General features: G+C 37.3%; 1 protein-coding gene across 1 annotated transcript in view; it reads left to right on the plus strand.

The window, feature by feature from the left end:
* SUGT1 (SGT1 homolog, MIS12 kinetochore complex assembly cochaperone) overlaps positions 1 to 18,523 on the plus strand; it is a 43,588-nt gene that overhangs the window by 16,037 nt on the left and 9,028 nt on the right. The window contains exons 11-12 of the mRNA XM_036831774.1: positions 13,377 to 13,467; positions 17,767 to 17,948. Coding sequence (XP_036687669.1) covers positions 13,377 to 13,467; positions 17,767 to 17,948 — 273 coding nt within the window. The remainder of the gene's footprint in view (positions 1 to 13,376; positions 13,468 to 17,766; positions 17,949 to 18,523) is intronic.

Here is an 18,523-nt window from a genome sequence, read left to right on the forward strand (position 1 = left end):
CATCTTTATCCATTCTTCTGTCGGTGGGCATTTACGTTGCTTCCATGACCTGGCTATTGTAAATAGTGCTGCAGTGAACATTGGGGTGCATGTGTCTTCTTTTTCGACATACCACAGTTTATTTATTTATTTATTTTAAAATTTATTTATTTTTTAACATCTTTATGGGAGTATGATTGCTTTACAATGTTGTGTTAGTTTCTGTTGTATAACAAAGTGAATCAGCTATACGTATACATATATCCCCATATCCCCTCCCTCTTGCATCTCCCTCCCACCCTCCCTATCCCACCCCTCTAGGTGGTCACAAAGCACCGAGCTGATCTCCCTGTGCTATGCGGCTGCTTCCCACTAGCTGTTTTACATTTGATAGTGTATGTATGTCAATGCCACGCTCTCACTTCATCCCAGCTTACCCTTCCCCCTCCCCGTGTCCTCAAGTTCATTCTCTATGTCTGTGTCTTTATTTCTGTCCCGCCCCTAGGTTCTTCAGAACCATTTTTTTTTTTTTAGATTCCATATATATGTGTTAGCATACGGTATTTGTTCTTCTCTTTCTGACTTCACTGCGTATGACAGACTCTCGGTCCATCCACCTCACTACAAATAACTCAATTTTGTTTCTTTTAATGACTGAGTAATATTCCATTGTATATATGTGCGACATCTTTTTTATCCATCTGTTGATGGACACTTAGGTTGCTTCCATGTCCTGGCTATGGTAAATAGTGCTGCAGTGAACATTGTGGTACACGTCTCTTTTTGAATTATGGTTTTCTCAGGGTATATGCCCATTAGTGGGATTGCTGGGTCATATGATAGTTCTGTTTTTAGTTTTTTAAGGAAACTCCGTACTGTTCTCCATAGTAGCTGCATCAATTTACATTCCCACCAGCAGTGCAAGAGGGTTCCCTTTTCTCCACACCCTCTCCAGCATTTGTTGTTTGTAGGTTTTCTGATGCTGCCCATTCTGCCCAGTTTGAGGTGATACTTCATTGTAGTTTTGATTTGCATTTCTCTGTTAATTAGTGATGTTGAGCATCTTTTCATGTGCCTCTGTATGTCTGTATGTTTTCTTTGGAGAAATGTCTGTTTAGGTCTTCTGCACTTTTTTTTTAATATATAAATTTAATTACATTATTTATTTATTTTTGGCTGCATTGGGTCTTTGTTGCTGCGTGCAGGCTTTTTCTGGTTGCAGCGAGCAGGGGCTACTTTTTGTTGCCGTGCACGTGCTTCTCGTTGTGGTGGCTTCTCTTGTTGCGGAGCACGGGCTCTAGGTGCGCAGGCTTCGGTAGTTGTGTGGCACGTAGGCTTAGTTGCTCCGTGGCATGTGGGATCTTCCCGGATCAGGGCTCGAACCCACGTCCCCTGCATTGGCAGGTGGATTCTTAACCACTGCACCAGCAGGGAAGCCCTTCTGCCCATTTTTTTAGTGGGTTTGTTTTTTTAATATTGAGCTGCATGAGCTGTTTATATACTGTAGAGATTAATCATTTGTCCGTTGATTCGTTTGCAAATATTTTCTCCCATCCTGAGGGTTGTCTCTTCGTTTTGTTTATGGTTTCCTTTGCTGTGCAAAAGCTTTGAAGTTTCGTTAGGTCCCATTTGTTTATTTTTGTTTTTATTACCATTACTCTAGGATGTGGGTCAAAAAAGATCTTGCTGTGATTTATGTCAAAGTGTTTTTCCTATGTTTTCCTCTAAGAGTTTTATAGTGTCTGGTCTTACATTTAGGTCTTTAATCCATTTTGAGTTTATTTTTGTGTATGGTGTTAGGGAATGTTCTAATTTCATTCTTTTACATGTAGCTATCCAGTTTTCCCAGCACCACTTATTGAAGAGACTGGCTTTTCTCCATTGTATATCCTTGCCTCCTTTGTCATAGATCAGTTGACCACAGGTGTGTGGGTTTATCTCTGGGCTTTCTGTCCTGTTCCATTGATCTATATTTCTGTTTTTGTGCCAGTACCATATTGTCTTAATTACTGTAGCTTTGTAGTATAGTCTGAAGTCAAGAAGCCTGATTACTCCAGCTCTGTTTTTTTCCATCAAGACTGCTTTGGCTATTCGGGGTCTTTTGTGTCTCCATACAAATTTTAAGATTTTTTGCTCTAGTTCTGTAAAAAATGCCATTGGTAATTTGATAGAGATTGCATTGAATCTGTAGATTGCTTTGGGTAGTATAGTCATTTTCACAATATTGATTCTTCCAATCCAAGAACATGGTATATCTCTCCATCTGTTTTTGTCGTGTTTGATTTCTTTCATCAGTGTCTTATAGTTTTCTAAGTATGGTCTTTTACCTCCTTAGGTAGGTTTATTCCTAGGTATTTTATTCTTTTTTGTTGCAATGGTGAATGGGATTGTTTCCTTAATTTCTCTTTCTGATCTTTCGTTGTTAGTGTGTAGGAATGCAAGAGATTTCTGTGCATTGATTTTGTATCCTGCAACTTTACCAAATTCATTGATTAGCTCTAGTAGTTTTCTGGTGGCATCTTTAGGATTCTCTATGTATAGTATCGTGTAATTTGCAAACAGTGACAGTTTTACTTTTTCTTTTCCAGTTTGTATTCCTTTTATTTATTTTTCTTCTCTGATTGCCATGGCTAGGACTTCCAAAACTATGTTGAATAATAGTGGCAAGAGGGGACATCCTTGTCTTGTTCCTGATCTTAGAGGAAATGCTTTCAGTTTTTCACCATTGAGAATGATGTTTGCTGTGTGTTTGTCATATATGGCCTTTATTATGTTGAGGTAGGTTCCCTCTATGCCCACTTTCTGGAGAGTTTTTATCATAAATGGGTGTTGAATTTTGTCAAAAGCTTTTTCTGCATTTATTGAGATGATCATCTGGTTTTCATTCTTCAGTTTGTTAATATGGTGTATTAATTTGCCTATACTGAATAATCCTTGCATCCGTGGGATAAGTCCCACTTGATCATGGTGTATGATCCTTTTAATGTGTTGTTAGATTCTGTTTGCTAGTATTTTGTTGAGGATTTTTGCTTCTGTATTCATCAGTGATATTGGTCTGTAATTTTCTTTTTTTGTAGTATCTTTGTCTGGTTTTGATATCAGGGTGATGGTGGCCTCAAAGAATGAGTTTGGGAGTGATCCTTCCTCTGCAACTTTTTGGAAGAGTTTGAGAAGGATGGGTGTTAGCTCTTCTCTAAATGTTTGATAGAATTCACCTGTGAAGCCATCTGGTCCTGGACTTTTGTTTATTGGAAGATTTTTAATCACAGTTTCAATTTCATTACTTGTGATTGGTCTGTTCATATTTTCTATTTCTTCCTGGTTCAGTCTTAGAAAGTTATACCTTTCTAAGAATTTGTCCATTTCTTCCAGGTTGTCCATTTTATTGGCCTAGAGTTGCTTGTAGTAGTCTCCTATGATGCTTTGTGTTTCTGTGGTGGCCACTGTAACTTCTTTTTCATTTCTAATTTTTATTGATTTGAGTCTTCTCCCTCTTTTTCTTGATGAGTCTGGCTAAAGATTTCTCAATTTTGTTTATCTCCTCAAAGAACCAACTTTTAGTTTTATTGATCTTTGCTGTTGTTTTCTTTGTTTCTATTTCATTTATTTCTGCTCTGATCTTTATGATTTTTTGCTTCTACTAACTTTGGGTTTTGTTTGTTCTTCTTTCTCTAGTTCCTTTAGGTGTAAGTTTAGATTGTTTATTTGAGATTTTTCTTGTTTCTGGAGGTAGGATTGTATTGCTATATACTTCCCTCTTAGAACTGCTTTTGCTGCATCCCATAGGTTTTGGATTGTCTTGTTTTCACTGTCATTTGTCTGTAGGTATTTTTTGATTTCCTCAGTGATGTCTTGGTTATTTAGTAACGTATTGTTTAGCCTCCATGTGTTTGTGTTTTTTACCTTTTTTTCTTTGTAATTGATTTCTAATCTCATAGCGTTGTGGTCAGAAAAGATGCTTGATATGATTTCAGTTGTCTTAAATTTACCGAGGCTTGATTTGTGACCCAGGATGTGGTCTATCCTGGAGAATGTTCCCTGCGCACTTGAGAAGAAAGTGTAATCTGCTGTTCTCGGATAGAATGTCCTATAAACATCAATTAAATCTGTCTGGTCTATTGTGTCACTTAAAGCTTGTGTTTCCTTATTAATTTTCTGTCTGGATTTTCTGTCCATTGGTGTAAGTGAGGTGTTAAGTTCCCCCACTATTATTGTGTTACTGTCAGTTTTCTCTTTTATAGCTGTTAGCATTTGCCTTATGTATTGAGGTGCTCCTTTGTTGGGTACATATATATTTATAATTGTTATATCTTCTTTTTGGATTAATCCCTTAATCATTAGGTAGTGGCCTTTCTTGTCTCTTGTAACATTCTTTATTTTAAAGTCTATTTTATCTGATATGAGTATTGCTACTCCAGCTTTCTTTTGATTTCCATTTGCATGGAATATTTTTCCATCCTCTCACTTTCAGACTGTATGTGTCCCTAGGTCTGAAGTGGGTCTCTTGTAGACAGCATATATGTGGGTCTTGTGTTTGTATCCTTTCAGCAAGCCTGTGTCTTTTGGTTGGAGCATTTAATCCATTCATGTTTAAGGTAATTATCGATATATATGTTCCTGTTACCATGTTTTTAATTGTTTTGAGCTTTTTTTTGTAGGTTCTTTTCTTCTGTTGTGTTTCCCATTTAGAGAAGTTCCTTTAGCATTTGTTGTAGAGCTGGTTTGGTGGTGCTGGATTCTCTTAGCTTCTCCTTGTCTGTAAAGCTTTTGATTGTCTGAATGAGATCCTTGCCGGGTAGAGTAATCTTGGTTGTAGGTTCTTCCTTTTCATCACTTTAAATATATTGTTCCATTCCCTTCTGGCTTGTAGATTTTCTGCTGAGAAATCAGGTGTTAACTTTATGGGAGCTCCCTTGTATGTTATTTGTCGTTTTTCCCTTGTTGCTTTTAATAATTTTTCTTTGTCTTTAATTTTTGTCATTTCGACTACTATATGTCTTGAACTTTTTCTCCTTGGGTTTATCCTGCCTGGGACTCTCTGAGCTTCCTGGACTTTGGTGGCTATTTCCTTTCCTATGTTAGGGAGTTTTCAACTGTAGTCTCTTCAAATATTTTCCTGGGTCCTTTGTCTCTCTCGTCTCCTTCTGAGACCCCTATAATGTGGATTTTGGTGCATTTAATGTTGTCCCAGAGGTCTCTTAGGCTGTCTTCATTTCTTTTCATTCTTTTTTCTTTATTCTGTTCAGCGGCAGTGAATTCCATCATTCTGTCTTCCAGGTCACTTATCCATTCTTCTGCCTCAGTTATTCTGCTATTGGTTCCTTCTAGTGTATTTTTCATTTCAGTTATTGTATTGTTCGTCTCTGTTTGTGTGTTCTTTAATTCTTCTAGGTGTTTGTTCTTTAACTCTTTGGGGTCTTTGTTAAACATTTCTTTCATCTTCTCCATCTTTGCCTCCATTCTTTTTCCGAGGTCCTGTGTCATCTTCACTATCGTTATTCTGAATTCTTTTTCTGGAAGGTTGCCTATCTCCATTTCATTTAGTAGTTTTTCTGGGGTTTTATTTTGTTCCTTCATCTGGTGCATAGTCCTCTGCCCTTTTATTTTGTCTCTCTTTCTGTGAATGTGGTTTTCATTCCACAGGCTGCAGGATTGTAGTTCTTTTTGCTTCTGCTGTCTGCCCTGTGGTGGATGAGGCTATCTAAGAGGCTTGTGCAAGCTTCCTGATGGGAGGGACTGGTGGTGGGTAGAGCTGGGTGTTACTTTGGTGGGCAGAGCTCAGTAAAACTTTAATCCGCTTGTCTGCTGATCGGTGATGCTGGGTTCCTCCCTGTTGGTTGTTTGACCTGAGGTGACCCAGCACTGGAGCCTACCTGGCTCTTTGGTGGGGCTAATGGCAGACTCCAGGAGGGTTCACCAAGGGGTGCTTCCCAGAACTTCTGCTGCCAGTGTCCTTGTCCCCATGGTGAGTCACATCTGCCCCCTGCCTCTGCCGGAGACCCTCCAATACTAGCAGGTAGGTCTGGTTCAGTCTCCTATGGGGTCACTGCTCCTTCCCCCTGGGTCCTGGTGGGCACACTACTTTGTGTGCGCCCTCCAAGAGTGGAGTCTGTGTTTCCCCCAGTCCTGTCAGAGTCCTGCAATCAAATCCCGGTAGCCTTCAAAGTGTGATTCTCTAGGAATTCCTCCTCCCGTTGCTGGACCCCCAGGTTGGGACGCCTGACATGGGTCTCAGAACCTTCACTCCAGTGGGTGGACTTCTGTGGTATAAGTGTTCTCCAGTTTGTGAGTCACCCACCCAGTGGTTATGGAATTTGATTTTATTATGATTGTGCCCCTCCTACCATCTCATTGCATCTTCTCCTTTGTCTTTGGTTGTGGGGTGTCTTTTTTGGTGAGTTCCAGTGTCTTCCTGTCGATGATTGTTCAGCAGTTAGTTGTGATTATGGTGCTCTCGCAAGAGGAATTCGCAAGACACAATTCTTGTCTTTTTTTTTTCTTTTCCTTTGTGCTTCCTCTAGTTTCACTTGTTCACAGGGTGCTTCATGCAGAGGCCTCACACCCAGCACTTCACATCAGTGACTAGTGAGAAATGGCTGATCTGACACCTCAGCTTGGCGGGCTGGCAAACTGAATAATTTTTAAATATAAGTATGTTTCATTTGCTAAATTTGGCAACCCTAGCCCTATGCACTGTTTGTAGTGAGTCGGTGGTCAGCAATTGTTCAGAGAATGAATTTATATTGGATTCTGATGTTGGCCTTATGAAGTTGGCAGGGTGTAGTAAGTATTTTCCTTCTTAATTTTACAGGTTAAAAGAAATTGAGGTTCATGGACTTAAAATGCCTTCCCCAAGTTCACAAGTTACTAAATTGTTCAGCGTGACCCAGGAAAAATACTTATACTTCTGTAAAGCAGTTGCTTCTTTTCATAGGTTTTTCTAAGTCTGGACTAAAGAATTTTTATTTGTAGAATATATTCTGGAGGATGATTGTTTTTATTGTCCTAACCCAAAGTAATATATATTACTTTGTTAAACTACCAGTTTTTAAGCTGTGTTTTATGGGAAACAAATGGAAAGAATTGTACTTAATTATATCTTAATGGAAATGATGAAATTTTTGAATCTTTTTTATACAGCAGAGGGAGACAATGTTAAAATACTGAAAATCTTTCTCTGGGTTACTGAGTCTTATTTAGTGATGACACTAAAAGGGAAAAATAGTAATTTGCTTTTCATACGTTTGCAGGTGTCTTGAATCATTTATGTGGTTGGAGAAAAGGGTGCATTTTGCTTGGGAAAATATGCCTGAAATTAGAGAGTCTGTAAAATCTGTGGTTTAAAAGGGCTATTTCTTTGCCTTTTGAGAATCCTGTTTTCTTTCTCACCTTCAAATAAATATGCATGTTGTATATTTATGTATAACCATTGGTTAAGTGTTATGAATTCAAACAAAATATAATTTACAATGAAAAGAGGAAGAGGTAGTATCCTTAAGATACTGAAATAGCATTTCTTAACTAATTTTTTTTTGGGGGGGGGTGCCACACTGCTCAGCTTGCAGGATCTTAATTCCCTGACCAGGGATTGAACCTGGGCCCTGGCAGTGAAAGCGCTGAGTCCTAACCACTGGACTGCCGGGGAATTCCCTTAATTAAATGTTTTACAGTGTAATATGTAATATGTTTTTCTTAGTCAGAATTCATATTTTTTTAGTACCTTTGATAGTTATTTCTACGTTGTACTGAATACCAGCTTACATATCTGCCTATTAATCCATTTTTTTATTAAACTGTAATGGTTCTTTTATTTCATTTTGTTAATATCATGACAATATTCTCTTATCACAATCACAGGATTATAACTTCAGTAACAGCTATGCTGTGAAATATTCATTTTAAAGATTACTATTCACTCCCTGTAAGAAAAAATTAGTATTCTCAGAATCCTTTGGAGTAAATTTGCCCTTGTAGAAATGTTCTTGTGTTCCTATTTTTAGTCAAAGTAATTTTTTGTATTATATCAATATAAAATATGAAGGCTTTTAACTGAAATTGTGGGAAATAAAAATGTGTGTCTTAGAGACAAATAGCCCCCTTCTGCCTTCTTAACCCACTAACATTTGAGAAGTTTTAAAATTCCTTTTCTTGATATTCATAGAAGAATCTTAATTATGATATAATGGGGTTGGAGGTGTCCCGGCAGGATACTACTGCTTTTTTAAACACACAGATGTGTGTGGGGTTTTGGATTATTGTTTTGTTATGCCTTTTTGATATGGTCGTGGTAATAGGGTTTTTTTGTTGTTGTTGTTTTTTGTTTTTTAAATAACTTTAGCTGCTGATATCCACAAATTGTAGAGCTGCCTTTTCTATTAATGTATATACATGTATTTTCAAAAGAAAAGGATTTTACTGTCCATACTGTCTGTAGATGTCTTGTTAAACTTATTCATTATGGGTATTTTTTTTTTATGCCCTTAGATGTTTTACAGCAAAGTATTTCATGATAGGCATTTACCGTAGCTTATTTAGCCAATGCCATGTTGTTTGACCTTTGGAGAATTACAGTAGGTAACTGTTTTGATTGCTGTGTATTATCCCATGTAATCCTCACAGTTAGTGCATGGTGTAGGTATTGTTATTATCTTTTTACAGGTATGGAAACTGAACCTAGAGATGTAAAATAATTTGCCCAGATTTTCAGCTAATTGTAACAATGATGAAGATATTCATAATAGCATTTAGTTGTTATTTGCCAGACACAATGCTATATTGTTTTCATACGTGGTTTTATTTAATCCTCAAAAGAATCCTAAGTGAGATAGACCCTATTAATCCCATTTTACAAGCGAAACTGAGGCTCAGTGAGATTAGTCATACATCCAGCAAGTGGCAACTATTTGTGACTCTTTTGGAATTACACAACTGACTGTTTTTAACTTGTCCTCAACCTCTGCTTATTTCTGAGGAAATAAAATAAGTAAAACTTCTAGAAGAAAAAGACACTTCCAGCAGGTTACTCTATTTATTGGCTCTCTCATCTCTAAAATATAGGTGATTTTCTCCTCTCACTTTCTGTTAAGTGAGATGATGTATATGAAGCACTTAGTACATGGGGTATGTAATAAGTGCTCAATAAATATTACTGCTATTATTATTTAATACTGATGATTTAGATTTTTATTCAGGTTGTAAAAGCAATAAATGCATATCATAGAAAATTTGGAAAAATATAAGTGAGCTGAGAATGTAATCACTCAGTCTCATTACTGATGACATTTTGGCATACTTCCTTCCAGATAATTAGATATTTCCCAAAACTTAGGTCTGTCACTACAGATGATGGATGCTGGAATTTTTTGTTTATGGGAATGTGTCTTCTGATTAATTTCTTCAAGAAGAATAGAGGTGGTGGTCTTATGCTCACAGTAGGTACTCAGTAAATACTTGAACTGAGCTTCTAGAACTTTGGAGAAGTTTATTCAGTTCCTCTTCATTCATTACCATCTTTTGCATTAAAAACAATTATAAAATGATTTGAGTGTAAAAATAAAGACAGTAGATGTGCAGTCTGGCCTCAGGGAAGACTGAGCTATTCTAATATTGGACAGAGGGTTGTGATACAGCAATTAAATGTGCAAAGAGCTGAGCGAGAGAATACTGGAAAAGCTGCATTCTAGAGATCAGGAAACACTTATTTATTGACTGCAGGCTTGAAACAGATGGTTCTCAAAAGTTTGCCTGAAAAAAAAGTTTACCAGTAAACTGCACAGCCCTCTAGTCTCTGGGAAAGATTCCTTCACCATCAATTTGTAGTAGTAAGTGGGAGGTCACTTACCTCTTTTTAAGGAGGTAGTGTCTGGATGCCATGACCCTTTAGAAGTATGGCTTTTCTTTAAACCTGAAGTTCCATTCATTGGAAAAAATTAAACTGCTGTGCAAAGGAGACCTTAGAAGTGGGTGGTAGTACACATAATATTGAAAACTGACAACCCAACAGAGGAGGGATTCTTATTAGTAGTTTGTGAATACTGCTTTGGGATATTATGGCACATTGAAAGCCTTCCCTGTGCATATGAGAGCAACATTCAAGCAAACTACCAAAGGTTGTTTTGTTTTGTTTTGCTTTTTTAATTGGAGTACAGTTGCTTTACAAAGCTGTGTTCGTTTCTACTGTACAACAAAATGAATCAGCTATACATATTCATATATCCCTTCGTTTTTTGGATTTCCTTCCCATTTAGGTCACCACAGAGCACTGAGTAGAGTTCTCTGTGCTATACAGTAGGTTCTCATTAGTTATAAACTACCAAAGTTTTAAGTTAACTTTTAAATTATTTTTGACTTAAATAAAAATAGAATGGCCGATTAATGGTCCCAATAAAAATATCTGAAATTGTACTGGTGGTAATTTGAGAAGTATCTGTCAGAATCATTTTTAAAAGCATATATAAGCATTAAAAGTGAAGTAGGTGTAAAAAGGACTTCATAGAATATTAGTCTCCCCCCTCTTACCTTTTAAAAAAGCTGTTTTAAGTGGTTTATTGTGTACACCTCTTTTAATGAATGGATTAAGTATAATTTCAAGTTCAGGTCAGCATGTCTCAGTTGAAACAGGTTGTGACTTAGGGCTTTGGCTTTATAAAGGCCTCTTTGTTCATAATGCACACTTATTTAGGTTATAGAGGCTTTCAGAGATGTGAGTGCCCTTCATGTGAAACAAGGGACTTTTTATAGATGGTGCTTATTAGCTCAGGAACACGTGTGAATATAGGGTGCCCCGTGGCGGAAGTTAGTTAAGGATAGTGTTGATGTACACGCTGTTTGTGAGGTCTTCATTTCTGGATGAGTTGAAAATTAAAGGAGCAAGATGCAGTTTTAAGTTTTAGTATAATGTTAATAGTCCTTTTCAGTAACTATTTCTGTGTCATTGCCAGCTGTTGGATTTCTGACCCTTTTTGATAAATATCCCAGCAGTGACAGCTTAAAATAATCAGAGTACTTTCACTTAATACTGTGTATGAGAAGATATTGATAGTATTTTACTTTATAAATGTTAATCATAGTTCATTTTAGGGAATTCTGGAGATCCTTTTAAATGTTTGATTTTATTTATGTAGAACTTAAACATGTAAATTACATTAAAAATGCTAATTGTTTTGCCCCTTTTCTAGTGAGATTTGTTTCCTGTTTTTCTCATGAAAACATTTTTTGTTACATTTCTATGCGCCTTAAGAAAATACCCTTCCATTCCATCACTTCATATCTGACTGAAAATATTGGCAGATTTCTTTTAGTGTTTTGTTAAAGTATTTTAAAATGCACATTTTAAGGATTCTCCCCCTAAATGCTGTTGGTAGAAAGATTACCAGTAATTGTTAATTTAAATGATTCATCCTCCCCAAAGGGGTCAAAGTACCAAAGTGTGACACAGTAGGCTTTTCTTTTTTTAAAGTCTGTCTTCTGGGTGTTTTTCTACTTACAAAAGTAGTAGTTCTTTTCTTAGAAAAAGCATTAGAATATAAAATTCTAATTTGATTCTTAAACTATTTGCATAATAATTATAACTGTGTTTACCAGCACTGTAAGTGCTTATTTTTGCTAGGCTAAAAATGAGGGCGAGAGCATTATTTGAATAAGGAAAGCATAAGGTAAGTGCTATGTGAGTGTACCTTAGGGTTAAGGGTAGATTCTAAGGGACCAGCCTTGATTAGAGAGTTAAAAATGCTTTTAGGATGCTTTTAACATTTCATTTTAGTAAATGGCCTTAGTTTAGCCTTCAGAAGCTCCTCATAGTCTGTCTTACACCTTTTTTTCCATCTGTATTTTTCACTGCTCTGACACAAATCCTGCTGCCTGATGCAGTGTGTCCTTTCACACCTCACGGCTTCAGTTTTATGCAATTCCCTTTGCCTCTGGAGACCTAACCTTTCCACCATTGCAAATGCTCCTACCCCTCACAGCCCTTCAAGGTGCCCCGAAACCCTTCCTATTCACAGCCAGGTGTGATCTCTCCTGAGCTTATAGAACATTTAGTTGCCTTTTGAGTAACTTTTTTTCAAGTATTTCACATACTACTGAATGGTCAAGGATAATGCCTTTAGTATTTAAAAAATCCCTCACACTCCTGAAGACTATTTCTTGGTCACAGTAGGTGTTTGATGATTATTGAACGAATGATTGTAAAAATGTTAGCATAACTTGTGTTATCAAACCAGGTCCATTTACCCAGTGCATAGCAAGCCAAACACTGGGACACGGGGTTTGCAAAAGAGAAAGGGTTTGTTTGTGAGGCAGCCGAATGAGGAGATGGGAGAACAAATCTTGTATCTGCCTCACCAGAGGTGAGGGGCTTGGGATATTTATGGGATAAAGAAGCAAGGTGGTCTGAGGTGTGGGAAACGATGATGAAGTGAGGTCATCGGTGTTCTGTGTAGGCATATCTGAGTTACGTGCTTCTTCACGGGATGCATGTTCATAAAATGGCGTTAGCATGAGTTGAGGGTGAAGATTTTTTGCCCTCTGATGTCAAAAGGTCATCCATGAGATACTCGAGATGGCCCAGTTGAGTGGTCAGTGGTCTTGACTGGTTTGAACTGGGCAAGAGTAGCTCCATGTTCCTGGAAAACAGTTACCATTACTATAATGCCCCATATATCAGAGGTGTTTTATATAGGGGATGGTTAAAGGAGTCTTGTGATATGTTGTTCAAGCTACATGGAACTTGGAGGGTATGCAATTTGCAAGAACAATTAAAGTGAGCTTAATCAGTGAAGGCAGGTTACAGGATGTTATTTATCAAGCAAGTTATAGTTTAAGGGATCTAACTGATGACTGCCCTCAGTTTCACTTGTATCATTTTTATACAAAGGAATGAATTTCTCTACTCTAAAACAGGTTAATGTACATGCAAATATAGTAATTCCTTTAGAACATGGTTTCTCAGTGGTGGGCACTGTTAACATTTGGGGCTGGATAATTCTTTGTCATGGGAGTTGCCCTGCATATTGTAGGATGTTTAGTAGTACCCCTAGTCACTCCTCACTCCCACCTCAGTTGTGATGACCGAACAGTGTCTCCAGACATTGCCAGATTTCCCCTGAGGACAAAATTACCCCTGGTTGACAACACTGCTTTAGAAGAAGAAAAGCATATGGATTTCAAGACTCTTAATTGTAGTTTATAGTGTGTATGTATATTGTTTTTGAAGGGTGGCTTTTAAGTAGAAACAAAATAAATATTTCAAGTTTTTCGAATTTAACTTTGTATAGTTTAAGGAAACTGTTCGAGGACACTATTCTTATAAAACATTGATAAGTTAAAGAAATTGCATTTTTTTCACTGTTTTGTGTATTTTACATTGAATAATAGATTTTATTTGGTGTTTCCTCCAGATTGAAATTAAAATGAAAAAGCCAGAGGCTGTGAGATGGGAAAAGCTAGAGGGGCAAGGAGATGTGCCTAACCCCAGACGGTTCATAACAGGTTTGTTTTCTGGCCTTGTTGAGCTTTAAATTCATATTGTGTTATATAGTTGAAATTAAATAGTAATGAGTATTCTTTCTACTTTCATTATTTATGTTCCCAAGATACGATACATTGAATATAAGGAGGTTGCTCTGTAATGAAAACAGAGTATTTCTTCTGATGGTTCTAACTTCTTAAACTGCATAAGAATACAGATAAATGGCAGCAAAAGCCCAGAGGGAATTGGGATTTATTTTTTATCATGTCAGTTTGTGACGTCAGTTGGGGGTTGTTTGCTTTTGTGTGTTGGCCTTTCCTATTTTTTCTTTCTGTGTTTTACGTGAATTAGTAGTTTACTCTGCCGATGTATTTCCTCCTCTTCTCCCCTCTTATTTATTCCTTTCTGTTTCTTCTAATTATGTCAACTCTAATTTCCTGGAATTTCAGAGCTTCACAGTGAAAAGTATCTAGCCCATTTCTCTCTCTCTCTCTGTCTATGTCTCTCTGTCTGTCTGTCTCTGTCTCTCATTTTTTGGCTGTGCTGGGTCTTCGTTGTGGTGTGTGGGCTTCTCTAGTTGTGTGGTTCAGTAGTTGTAGCACACAGACTTAGTTGTGACATGTGGGATCTTGGTTCCCCGACCAGGGATCAAACAGGCCCCCAGCATTGGGAGCGCCGAGTCTTAACCACTGGACCACCAAAGAAGTTCCCCATTTCAGTATATTTCTCTCTCTTTTTTTAATAAATTTATTTATTTATTTTTGGCTGTGTTGGGTCTTCGTTGCTGTGCGTGGACTTTCTCCAGTTGTGGCGAGCAGGGGCACTCTTCGTTGTGGTGCACGGGCTTCTCGTTGCGGCGGCGGCTTCTCTTGTTGTGGAGCACGGGCTTCAGTAGTTGTGGCTCGCGGGCTCTAGAGCGCAGGCTCAGTAGTTGTGGCGCATGGGCTTAGTTGCTCCGTAGCATGTGGGATCTTCCCAGACCGGAGATCGAACCTGTGTCCCCTGCATTGGCAGGCAGATTCTTAACCATTGCACCACCAGGGAAGTCCCTCAGTATATTTCTAAGAGGTGGAGGCAAACAGCTAATGAAGGCCTAAGGCAAGCTTAGGGATAGAGTAGAAAACTAAGGTTGATTGCTTACCCTTTAAGGGGCAGACTACTTTATGTTGTGGTCAATTCTGAGCATAGGCAATAGGCACATAGGTAATTTTCTAATGGAATGATTAATCTGTATGACACACTTAGAACTACAGTCTAAGACTATATTCTATGGCAATGGCCTCATTAATGAATGGAGAGAAATTTCCTTTGATTAGAGATAATGTTCTGATTTGATGACTGAAAAGAGGTAACTCTAAGTTTCAGCTACTTTTAGATTTTTCACTGCTTTCTTCTATAACAGAAAATATAATTTCCTTGTGACACTTTGTAGAAGACACTAAGCCAACAGATCATTCATTTTTTTTTTTTTAATTATTTAAGGTTGGGGAATTGATGAGTGGTTTTCCTTTTTTTTTTTTTTTAATTTTATTTTTATTTATTTATTTATGGCTGTGTTGGGGCTTCGTTTCTGTGCGAGGGCTTTCTCTAATTGGCGGCAAGTGGGGGCCACTCTTCATCGCGGTGCGCGGGCCTCTCACTATCGCGGCCTCTCTTGTTGCGGAGCACAGGCTCCAGACGCGCAGGCTCAGTAATTGTGGCTCACGGGCCCAGTTGCTCCACGGCATGTGGGATCTTCCCAGACCAGGGCTCAAACCCGTGTCCCCTGCATTGGCAGGCAGATTCTCAACCACTGCGCCACCAGGGAAGCCCAGATCATTCATTTTTAAATTTTATTTTGAAATAATTTTAGATTCTAATAGAAGTTGCAGAAATAATAGAGTTCCCATGTACCCTTCACCCAGTTTCCCTGCATGGTAATATCGTAACTAACCTATAGCATGATTAACAAAGCCAGGGAATTGACACCAATAGATAATTTTTAAGAATTGAAATACTTCAAGTTGGTATATAAGCTATTTATTAAGCTTCCGCTTCCCACTTTATGTGAAAGGTATAGTAAAGATGTTATGCGCTCTTCTTGGGACTGACTCCCAGATACTTTTGGATTGAGGTTTATATATAGCTTAAAGCATTTTTTAAAAGAAATATCAACACTTTAAATATAGTATATCACCTGAGTCTAACAGCAGCCCTGATAGTAGGTAGCTTAGTATTGTTCTTCCTATTTTACAGGCTCAGAAAGGTTAAGCAACTTGCCTAAGATTACCTAGCGGTTTTCATTGCCTGAGACTAAATCCAGCTCTTCAGAGTCTGGCTCTGGTTCTTCTACCCCATGTGTGATGCTGCTTGTTGCTGCATTTTTAACAATGGGAAGTCTCTGCTGACATGAGTATCTTTGCAGTTATTTGATATCAATATTATAGTGAATAAGCAAGGAAGTTAGGTTACCTGTCTCTCAGTAGTTCATCTACCAGATGAACTAACACTACAGGTGTTAACGTTTTTCTGAGAGTAAAGATTTTTTGGTGTTATAGTTACAAACTCTAAACTCTGCCTTGGAGATTCAAGATGCTATTCCTCCTGACCTGTTATATTTTTGTAAGGAGTTAATATGCTTGTCAGATTTTTGACAAGCTGGAGACTGCAGATAAGGGCAAGTTGATTAACCTATCTGGGTCAGCTTTCTTATCTGTAAAATGGAGATTAGAACTGTGCTCCCATCTGGCGAATCAGCATTAGGATTAATTAAACCCATGTTTCCTAGGTTCTTAATTTACCATGGCACGCGTGTTTTTGTTTTCTTGGCTAGTAGTGAAAATGTACAGAAGCTAGAGGAGATTACTTGTAGAGGAAGGGTAGATAAAATTTGGAAAACAGTATGCTTGCCCTGAATAAAACTGTGGTGTGCTGTGGTTTTGTTTTGTTGTGGGGTGGGGGTGAGATGAGCAGGGAGGGAGTTGGTTTACAGATGAAGAGAAAGGATGGAAAAGCAGAATGAACAATTAGTAGTTTCTCAACTATTTTGAGAAAGGGCATAAATAGAGCTCTGTGCAGCAGTGCAAGAGGGACATTTAGACTAGCATTCATGTGTCCTAATATACTCATAGGGAAATTTTGAATCAGGTTTTTTTTAAAGCTCTATAGCTGTACTGTCCAGGGTAGTAGCCGCAAGCCACCTATACCTGTTGACCACTTGGAATATGACTAGTCTGGATTGAGATGTGCTCTAAATGTAAAATAACATACCACATTTTGAAGACTTAGTATGAAAAAAAGAATATAAAATATCTTAATATTTTTATATTGATTTCATGTTGACCTGATATTATTTTGCATGTATTAGGCTAAATAAAACATATTATTAGGATACATTTCACCTGATTCTTTTTAGTAATGTTGGCTACTAGAAATTTTTAAATTATGTATGTGAGTCGCATTTGTGGCTTACATTATATTTCCATTGAATAGTGGACAGAACTGCTCTTACAGCTCTTAGGTAACCTGTTTAGTTAGTTTTTAATTATTTGTGTGGGAAGATCTTGATTCCCTTGGTCTTTGGGGCAGCCTTGGCAGTGCCTGAGTCCCTGGGTTCGTTGCCTCTCTGGCTGCAAGCAGCCTCTGTTTATCCCAATGTGCCCTACAAATATTATTATTTTCTATGCATGCATGATGTGGGCACTGAACTCTAGATCATTACATGTAGGATTTTTCAACATTCAGGAATTCTTTATTGTTTTCTCCTACTGAAGTAATCTAATATTTTTAATGTGGGGAGAGGATGGAGTCCTATCTCACTGGCAGATGGCCTGGCAATTCATTACTTTTAGCTTATTTCTACTCTGAAAGATACAAGTACCTCAGGAGAAGCCATATTTTTAACATTTATTAAAACTGTTTAGAGAAATTTGTTAATGAAGCATCTTTTTAAAAAATTACTATTTTTAGAATTGTTTGTACTATCTTTGCACCTTTTTTGTAAACGTAAAGGTTCCTGTATGCTTCTCACCCAGTTTCTCCTATTATTAACATGAAGGATCTGTTTTTTAATCTAATTTTGCATAATGTACCAAAAGTTTACACTTTGAGTTATTTTGCTCCAAAGAAATTCCCAGATTTTACATTATGCTAACTGGTTCAGTTTTTAGAAGTGTAAATGTTAATTATTGATTTATATGTCAGAAAGACATTTATTACAAACATGAAATTCAGTGACTTAACTATTTGCTAAGATGTTGTATACACCATGGTCGGAAAGTTACGTATGCTTGACATAATCACATGTTGATTAATCACTTTTGTCTTTTTTTACTCCATAGATGTAAAGATGATGTATCCATCATCATCTCATTATACAAAAAATTGGGATAAATTGGTTGGTGAGATCAAAGAAGAAGAAAAGAATGAGAAGTTGGAGGGAGATGCAGCTTTAAACAAATTATTTCAGCAGATCTATTCAGATGGTTCTGATGAAGTGAAACGTGCAATGAACAAATCATTTGTAAGAACATAAACTTTAAGAAAATCTATTGTAGTAGTAAATTACACAAATTAAAAAAAAATAAGTATGTAATTTGAGATCAGATTGCATGTACTATAGTTGGGAGACCATTTTGAATGGACTTGGTCTGAACATTTGTTCTTGCTCTAAACTTAGAGTAATTATTGAGGAAGTTGGGAACTTGTGGAGGAGGTGAGAAACAAATGGTATATTCCAAATAAATTTTTTCATCAGGGAGTTAGAACTTGGAAGTCTTAAGAAATACCAAGGTTATAGTTAGTGGGTGATATAGAGTTATTCCAGTTGGGTTTATCACAATAGCTGAGTGAGCTTCCAGTGTTTACCTTCTGGTATCATGTATAATCTCAGTGTCAGATGAAGAATATAGAAGGGAAACTTCCCAAACAGTGTTTGCCAAGTAGAAGGTGCACATTAATTATTCATTGGTTTGTTAATAATTTCTGTATTGATTAAGAAAATTCAGGCTTTTTGACAGGGCATGATTACCACCTGAATTAGGTCTCAAGTTCTGAGATTTTAATGACTAGTCATCACTGTAGAACCATGTAGATTTT

The sequence above is a fragment of the Balaenoptera musculus genome, chromosome 18 (assembly GCF_009873245.2).
Source record: "Balaenoptera musculus isolate JJ_BM4_2016_0621 chromosome 18, mBalMus1.pri.v3, whole genome shotgun sequence".
Lineage (NCBI taxonomy): Eukaryota > Metazoa > Chordata > Mammalia > Artiodactyla > Balaenopteridae > Balaenoptera > Balaenoptera musculus.